At 48.3% G+C, this 9,426-nt stretch overlaps 1 protein-coding gene across 1 annotated transcript; it reads right to left on the minus strand.

Annotated features, from left to right (window-relative positions):
* Nucleotides 1–413: 413 nt before the first annotated feature.
* Nucleotides 414–1,761, minus strand: KCNJ10 (potassium inwardly rectifying channel subfamily J member 10). The gene has a single exon (XM_048509203.1). It carries the CDS (start codon nucleotides 1,759–1,761, stop codon nucleotides 625–627), a length of 1,137 nt encoding a protein of 378 aa, XP_048365160.1. The 3' UTR covers nucleotides 414–624.
* Between the last annotated feature and the right edge of the window lie 7,665 nt (nucleotides 1,762–9,426).

Consider the following 9,426-nt stretch of genomic DNA (forward strand, 5'->3'; position numbering starts at 1 on the left):
GCCTTCTGCTGCTGCTGCTGCTGCTCCCGAGCACCTGGTCTGCTAAGGCATTTAAGAACATAAGAAAGAGCCTGCTGGATCAGACCAGAGTCCATCTAGTCCAGCACTCTGCTACTCGCAGTGGCCCACCAGGTGCCTTTGGGAGCTCACCTGCAGGAGGTGAAAGCAATGGCCTTCTGCTGCTGCTGCTGCTCCCGAGCACCTGGTCTGCTAAGGCATTTAAGAACATAAGAACGAGCCTGCTGGATCAGACCAGAGTCCATCTAGTCCAGCACTCTGCTACTCGCAGTGGCCCACCAGGTGCCTTTGGGAGCTCACATGCAGGAGGTGAAAGCAATGGCCTTCTGCTGCTGCTGCTCCTGAGCACCTGGTCTGCTAAGGCATTTGCAATCATGCTGGCAGGGGCTGATGGGAATTGTAGCCCATGAACATCTGGAGCTCCACAGGTTGGCCACCCCTATTCTAAGGGAAGAAAAGATCCCTCCGTTCCCACTGAGAGAGTTCTGGGTTGGAAGAAAAGCCCCCGGGGAGGGGCCTAAAGGAAGGAAGGCACGAATCCAGAAGCAACTGGAAAGGTTACAAGGAGTCCGCGTGAGGCGTTGCCCCGGCAAGTCCTCGGAGCCGTCAAACGTTACTGATCCGAACGCTTAACGGGCCGCTCTCCCTCTCGGCCTTCTCCCGAAAGGATTCCTCCAGCTTCAGTTTCTCAGGGTCTCCGTATCGGACGGTGTCATGGAGGCAGCAAGGTGGAGCCACTTTGATCACCTGCTCAAACAGACTGAAATCCGCGACGTACTTCCCGCTGGCGGAGAGGGAAATGACGGGGGTGAATTCGTAGCCCCAGAGGATCTCCTCGGGGAGGTAGGAGGTCCGCACCTGGCAGGTGGCGCTGGTGGACTCCACGGTCCCACTGAGAATGACCACCAGCTCAAAGTCTCCTTCCCCGGTGCGCAGGGACATGTCCCGGAAGGGGCTGTTTTCATCCACGATGTGGTAGAAGGTGAGGGGCAGGATGAGGAAGGGGCTGTCGGAAGAGGTGTCCACCTGGAAGTCCACGTTGACCTGGTTGAGTTGGACGTTCTCACCTTCCTTGGTGAGGTGGGTCTGGAGGAGCTTGCCCGTCACCTGGCAACCGATGAGCAGACTTTTGCGCATGTTGGCCACCCGGATCATTAAGCACGTCTTGCCGTTGTGCTGCGCCACCACGGCGTTCTGGCTAAACTTGATGGTTTCCGCCCTCTTCTTCGGCCGGGCAATCTTGGCCAAGAAAGTGCCTGTGATGAAGATCTCCATGATGGTGGTGAGGACCAGCTGGCTAATGAGCAGGACGATGGCCAGGGGGCACTCCTCGCTGATGTAGCGGAAGCCGTAGCCAATGGTGGTCTGGGACTCTAGGGAGAAGAGGAAGGCCCCGGTGAGCGTGTGGACTTGCATGACGCACGGGGTGTGGTTGGCGGGAGGGTCAAACTCCAGCAAGTCTCCGTGCAGCGCCGCCACAAGATACCAGATGACGCCGAAGATGAACCAGGTCCCCGCGAAGGAAGCTGAGAAGAGGATCAGCTTGTAGCGCCACTGCATGTCGATGAAGGTGGTCCACAGGTCCTTCAGGTAGAGGAACCGTTTGTCAGCGATGTGCTCCATCTTCACATTGCTCCGCCCATCCTTCGTCATCACCCGCCTCTTGCGCAGGGCAGCACCAATCAGGGGGCGGCTGTCGGTCTGCGTCGTCTGGCTGTAATAAATTTTTGTGGACGAAGTCATCTGCAGAAAGGCAGAACAAGAGGAAAGAGGAAAGGGTCATCTGGGTTGATACAAAATAAGAATGGACAACTTCAACAGGAAGGAAGAAACCATGAAAATGAACAGAATTTGGCGGCCAGTGTTGAAAAACTCTAGAATCACGACAGTGACTAATCAGCTCCACACAAACACAGGACAACTATAGACAATAGCAACCAAGGAAACAAAGGCCAGGATACTTCTATTCAGATGCATTCACCTATTGACCTTGCTATCTTCATTGTTACTCCCAGGCTACAGACTTCTTTGTGACTCACATACCAGGCTACTCTATTCATAAGAACATAAGAACATAAGAACTAGCCTGCTGGATCAGACCAGAGTCCATCTAGTCCAGCATTCTGCTACTCGCAGTGGCCCACCAGGTGCCTTTGGGAGCTCACATGCAGGATGTGAAAGCAATGGCCTTCTGCTGCTGCTGCTCCTGAGCACCTGGTCTGCTAAGGCATTAGCAATCTGAGGATCAAGGAGGATCAAGATTGGTAGCCATAAGATTGACTTCTCCTCCATAAATCTGTCCAAGCCCTTTTAAAGCTATCCAGGTTAGTAATATCACCACCTCCTGCGGCAGCATATTCCAAACACCAATCTACCGTTTAGCAAGTGAAGAAGTGTTTTCAGCCTTTATTGAATCCTAATTCTTCCCCAGCATTTTCAACAATGCCCCTGGTTCTAGTATTGTTAGAGAAAGAGAGAAAATTTCTCTCTGTCAATATTTTCTACCCCATGCCATAATTTTTATAGATCTCCAATCATATCCATCCCTCAGGACGTCTCCTCTCCAAAACCAAAGAGTCCCAAGCGCTGCAGCCTTCTCCTCATAAAGGAAGGTGCTCCAATCCTCAAATCATCCTCAAGCGTCTTCTGCACTTTTTTCTATCTTCTTCTCGATGCTATCCTTTTTTTTTTTGAGATGTATGACTTCGGTGAACTTAAACATTGCTGCACTCCAAGTCGCGGTCGCATCCGCAATGGCTTTATATAAAGGGCATGACAATCTTTGCAGTTTTATTCTCAATGGCCTCTTTCCTAATTATCCCCAGCATAGAGTTTGCCTTTTTTCATCAGCTGCCATACGTATTGGAGCTGACATTCCCATGGAATCATCAACCAAGACATTCAAATCCCTTTCCTGGTCTCAGACTGATAGCACTGACCCCTGTAGCGAAGGCAGGTATGTGAAGTTTGGATTTTTTGCCCCCACGCATCACTCTGCATTTTAGCTACATTGAACTGCATTTAAGCCATTTCTTAGCCCCACTCACCCTAATTTATCAAAGGTCAGCTGGAGCTCTTCGCCAATCCCTTTGTGGTTCTTACCACCCTGCCATAATTTGGTACTGTATCTGCAAACATTTGGGCCACCACACTACCCACCCCTACTTCCAGGTCATTTATGAATAAGTTAAAGAGCACTGGTCCTAAAACGGATCCTTGGGGACCACCACTCCCTACCTCTCTCCTTAGTGAGATCTTCCCATTTATTCACCCACTCTTTGTTTCCTGTTCCTCAACCAGTTTTTAATCCATAGGAGGACTTCCCCTCTTATTCCTTCATTGCTGAGTTTTCTCAACAGTCTCTGGTGAGGAACTTTGTCAAAAGCCTTTTGAAATCTAAGCAGACAATGTCCACTGGTTCCCCTTATCCACATGTCTGTTTACACCCTCAAAGAACTCTAGTAAGAAGTTTGTAAGACAGGACTTGTTCTACAAAAGCCATTCTACACTCTTCCTCAGCAGGTCTTGCTTTTCTACATGTTTAATAATTTTATCTTTAATGATAGATTCTACTAATTTACCAGGAACAGATGTCAAACTGACTGGCCTGTAATTTCCCGGGTCCCCCCTAGACCCTTTCTTAAAGATTGGTGTGACATTGGCCATCTTCCAGTCTTCAGGGATGGAGCCTGATTTCAGGGATAAGTTGCATATTCAGAGGGCTTCACCTTTTGACCTCACAGTATATATACTCCACTTGCTTTCCATTCCTACTATCAGATCCTCTGAAGATGCCAGCCACAGATGCAGGCAAAACGTCAGGAGAGAATGCTGCTAGAACACGGCCAGACAGCCCGGAAACCACACAGCACCCCAGTGATTCTGGCCGTGAAAGCCTTCGACAATACACAAAATAAGAAGTTTGGGATTACAACAATAGTCCACCAGAAAGTGCAGGGATGTATTGTGCAGGCAGGCAGAGCAGAACTAGTCTTGGATGCTTTACCAATGTTATTTCCCTTCCTCTCTGGGCAAAAATTGCCTTGTGGGGGCTAAACTAGGTATGTATGGTTGCCACCTGTCCACAGGTGTTCCCTATCCCTGGCACAGGATAGCCAATGAAATGGGATGAGGCAGGACAACACAGGACAGATCTCTGGTCCCAGATTTACAGGTGTGGTGTTCTGTCACATAGCTGCACCTGCCAGATGTCATCAAGAGACCAAGGGAAGGGGGCTGGACTAGGACTAACCCTGGCCAGACCTTCTGTGGAAGTCCGTGGTTTCACCCTTTGATGGAGTGGATAAAGAAAAAGAATCTCAGACAAACCTTTTTAAAATCATGACACATTGCTCTCTTTGAATCTCAAAGACTAATCTGAATAATTAAATCTTTAACATGCCCCTTATTTTTGCTCAGGGCTGCAGGACACTTCTGAGGGAGGGGGGTACAAAATTCCCAGGGCGCAGTCACCTTGCGGCCCAGGGAAGCTGGAACTACCGAGCATTCAACACACGCACTTCCGTTTATTTTACTTTTAGTGCAGTTCTCCACTGCAGCCACTAGGAGTGCAGACGAGGCAAAACAGAACAAACAAAAAGACTCTCTGACTTTGTTTGCTGCCTTTTTTCTAGGAATGGTTTTTAGAAGAAAGATCTCAGTGGATGCAAAGTGCAAAAGCCCAAAGCAAACATGGGATGTTGCTGACCAACTTGGTAGACCTCCATTCCTCTCTTCCCCCACCTTCTAACTCCAGACACACACACACACACACACACACACACACACACACACACACACACACACACACACACACACACACACACACACACACACACACCATTTTGCAGTGTCATTGTTCCTATGCTGGCTCAGAAGTCAAAACATACTCAATAGCCCTGATAAGACCTCTCAAAGGGCCGGATCTAGTCCCCAGGCCATATGTTTGAGACTCCTGCCTTAGGCGTATGCCTTCGTTCCAATTCACATCACAGCAAACTATACTGTAGCGTAAATATGTGACTATATTTTGTGCTGGCAGTTTTAAAATACATCTTGCTTAGAGTTAAAGAACATACGAAGTCTCGGGTTAGAAGACAGAGCTGGCCCTGCCGCCAAATAATCAGAAGTGATTTTAATTACATATTAAACTCTGTCCAAGCAATAGGTTTGATTACTGTGTTAGCAGGGCCTTTGATACGTGGCCTTCAGTGGGTACACTTTTGAGACTGTGAGCGTTAAGCTTGAACTGGAACCAGCTTCAACCAATGGCAGGAGTGTCCCCTATGTTGGCAGGCACATGAGTTAAATGCGTTGGTAAATTTAAAATTACAAAATTAGATACATGGTTAGGTTTTAATAAATGAAGAGGCACGGGCTGTGCAAACTGAATAATATTTATTTATTTATTTATTTATTTATTTGTTTGTTTGTTTGTTTATTTTATTTTATTTTTCAGATTTTTAGACCGCCCCATCCCCTAGGGGCTCTGGGCGGTGATTTGATTGTAGGCGCCATCTGTTATGCTGATTTAGTGTGCTGTGTTTTAATGGGGTGGGGTTCATTTTATATAGAGCCAAATTAATTAATATTTAACTCATTTTAGTCTTGATTTTATTGTGCTCTATTTATGCTTGTTGTTCACCGCCCTGAGCCCTGAATGAATGAATGAATGAATGAATGAATGAATGAATGAATGAATGAATGAATGAATGAATGAATGAATGAATGAATGAATGAATGAATGAATGAATGAATGAATGAAGAGGCAGGGGCTGTGCAAACTGAATAACTGATATAAAGAATCCTTGAGGGCTGATACCGAGAGAACAAGGCAGTTTGGAGGATCTTTAACAAATAGAAGGGCTTTTTTGACCAGATTGGAAAAATGGTGAGGAAAGTGGCAAATAATTACAAAGGCCGCCTGCTTAGATATGTAAGCTGTATCAGTTATAGAGGTTTGTAAACTACTGCAATGAAATGAAGACAATGCAGCGTGGGAATTTTTTACCTTCCTGCCAGAGCCTTTCAGGCAGCAGACTGTTTCCCTCCTACAGCCCAGCAGATGGCGCCAGAGGTCTGAGCATGAGGAAGGCGCACATTATAAAACATGCATCTTCCAAGAAGAGCCCGTCCAGCCTGCGACAGAGCACTGATGCGCCCCAAACCCAGAGGTGGGATCCAGCAGGTTCTCGCCAGTTCCCGAGAAGGGGCTACTAATTATTTGTGTGTGCCGAGAGGGGGTTACTAATTGGGTCCGCTTTTCCGTTAGAAATTCCATTAGGTCCAAAAATTATGAAGTTCTGTTGTTTCCTGTGTGGCTGGTTAGCGAAGGAAGAAAACGGGATAATTCTCCCTGTTGGGCTGTTTTAAAAACACGTTTTAGAAATATGGTCAAGTTCCTTGTTTAAGGAAAGTCTCCTTCTTTTGATTTCTAGAAACGAAATCAAGTATTTGAAAGTATTTGACAGGCAGTCAGTTAGAGGAGAAGTCGTTGTTTCTGTTGGCAGTAGACAATAGGACTTGCTAGAATGCGTTTAAATTATGGACAGAAAGAGACCAGCAGGAAATTAGGAACTTTTTTTTACAGTAAGAGTTTTTTACAGTAACAGAGAAATTATTCATGCCCCGCCCCCGGAATGCCCGGCCACGCCCCCGGAATGCCCCACCCAGCCCCATTGGCGCTACGCCACTGTTTGAATCCCACCACCCTTCGGGGATAAGGCGGCCTATAAGTTTAATAAAATAAAATAAAAATAAATAAACCTGTTACTAAATTTTTTTATTCCCGCCACTGCCCAAACCCCCTCGGCTGCTGCCCAGTTCAGTTGCACGAAGGAGGGTGGGAGCGTTCTGCTCCCTGTTTAGCATAACACCCCCCCCCCCCCGCTGGCCCCACAAACGCCTGTCCTGTGGATTCCCAACTTCCATGGAGCAGATGCCAAATGTGACCGAGTGGCCCTTTTGATTTCATGTCTTTCTTCAATGTTCCTCTGTGTGTGTGTGTGTGTGTGTGTGTGTGTGTGTGTGTGTCTGTCTGTCTGTCTGTCTGTCTGTCTGTCTGTCTGTCTCTCAGGTTGGACCAAGTCACTTCCAACTCATGACAACCCTACGAACCAGAGTCCCCCCAATGGGGCAGAGCAAGGGGGACGTGTGCCCCACCCCCTGCCATGCTCACGCCCGCCACGCCCCACCCCCTGTCCTGGAACACCCCCAGAACACCCAAGCTACGCCCCCAGAACGTCCTTGCCATGTCCCCACAGGGGGGCACGCCCAGTGCATCGCGCGCCTCCCGCCCCCTTGGCGCTACACTACTTCCCCCCAAGTGTGCCCTGGTCAACAGCCTTGCTGAGGCCTTGCAGGCTGAGGGCGACGGCTTCCTTCAGAGCGACCACCGATCTCATCCTTTTTCAACCTTTCCTAGCAGGGTTGTCTTTCTCGGTGACTCCCGTCTTCTCATGACGGGACCAAAAGACAACAGCCTCAGCTTGGTCCTTTCAGCTTCTAGGGCAGTGGTGGCGAACCTATGGCATGGTTGCCAGAGGTGGCACTCAGAGCCTTCTCTGTGGGCACGCGCAGAGTCCCCCCCACACACACACATCTAGGCTGGCCTGGGCTCAATTATTAGCACTAAACCTAAGACCTAGTTTGGGGAAGCAGTGTAGGTAACCCTGTTCAGCGCTGTTAAACCCCACTGATTTTCATGCAAAGAACTAAAGCGCAATCCTTTACCTGGGAGTAAGCTCGGTTGCTGGCAATGGGGCTTGCTTCTGAGCAAACCCTCCTAGGGTCGTGATTCACCCATTGGAAGAGTTGCAAAGGTTGCTTCAAAGCAAAGCCACCGACTACCACCAAACTTACTCCCGAGCAACGCACACCTTCTAAACTAAAACCTCAGCATTCGGGTTAAATTGCCATGTTGGCACTTTGCAATAAATAAGTGGGTTTGGGGTTGCAATTTGGGCCCTCGGTCTCGAAAAGGTTCGCCGTCACTGTTCTAGGGAGAGTTCAGTGCCCGACATTCCACCTTAAAGACTCTAAGAGGATTGCAGATTCTGAATAACCTAACAAAAAAGTTGGCCCACTTTGGGGAGAAAGATGGGATATAACTATTGGGTTTTAAAAAAAAGTCGGATTATGAAGATTCAAAGAAGATAATTTGTAGGTAGCTGGACCATAAACCACACCCCCAGTCCTTCCGTGATGACCCTCAGTTGACCAGTTTCTCTTTATTAAAAAATGCCCTGCAGAACATTTGGAAACAACAAGAGATAATTTGGACAATGAACTACAGCCTTGTTTCTATGAAGGCAATAGGGTTGCACTGTACAAAATGTTTTACAAAGTCTAGGGTGCTATGGATTATCTGGGTTGTATGGCTGTGTTCCAGTAGCATTTTTTCCTGACATTTCGCCTGCATCTGTGGCTGGCATAAGATGCAGGCGAAATGTCAGGGGAAAAACGCTGCTGGAACACGGCCATACAACCTAGAAAACCCACAACACCCTAATGATTGCAGCTGTGAAAGCCTTTGACCATACATTCACAAAGTCACTTGGATAAATTATTATGGACTGTGGTCTACACTATTGTGTGTTGCTTGCTCTGAGTAGGATCTTGCTGTGGAATTTTAATGTGTCCTAGTAATACTCATGCTGTTCTTTGATACTGTTTTTAGATTTCTGGTTAGTTCTACAACCAGATTGTTTCTTTCCCCCGAGGAGATCCACAGCCCCGCTCTTGTCTTGCTTCTCTCTCTCTCTCTCTCTCTCTCTCTCTCTCTCTCTCTCTCTCTCTCTCACACACACACACACACACACACACACACACACACACACAGAGTTAGAGAAGAACGTTTTTCCAAAATAAAGCAGAGGAAGCCAGGCCCGGGGCAGAAACCAGACTACAATCCAAGTGGGGGTGGGGGGCGCTACAAAAATTGGAGTCCCTCAAGAAGAAGAAGAAGGAGAAGGAGAAGGAGGAGGAGGAGGAGAGGAGGAGGAGGAGGAAGAGGAGGAGGTGGAGTTTGGATTTATATCCCCCCTTTCTCTCCCGTAGGTGAGGTAGGTGTGGCTGGGAGAGCTCCAAGAAGCTGTGACTAGCCCAAGGTCACCCAGCTGGCATGTGTTGGAGGTCACAGGTTAATCTGAATTCCCCAGATAAGCCTCCACAGCTCAGGCGGCAGAGCTGGGAATCAAACCCGGTTCCCCCAGATTAGAAAGCACCTGCTCTTAACCTCCTACGCCACTGCTGCTCCTCTAAGGTTTGTAAAAGGGGGCTTGGGCTTCTCCTTTGGTCATCACCGAGGGTCTTATCTTGGGATCTCCGGTCTCCCCCTCCCTCTAAGGAGCTTGCAGATGTGCCCTGCAGAGTGGCCAGGGCTGACTCCATGGCTGAGGGGGGCTTCCA

This window comes from Sphaerodactylus townsendi, linkage group LG01 (genome assembly GCF_021028975.2).
Source record: "Sphaerodactylus townsendi isolate TG3544 linkage group LG01, MPM_Stown_v2.3, whole genome shotgun sequence".
NCBI lineage: Eukaryota > Metazoa > Chordata > Lepidosauria > Squamata > Sphaerodactylidae > Sphaerodactylus > Sphaerodactylus townsendi.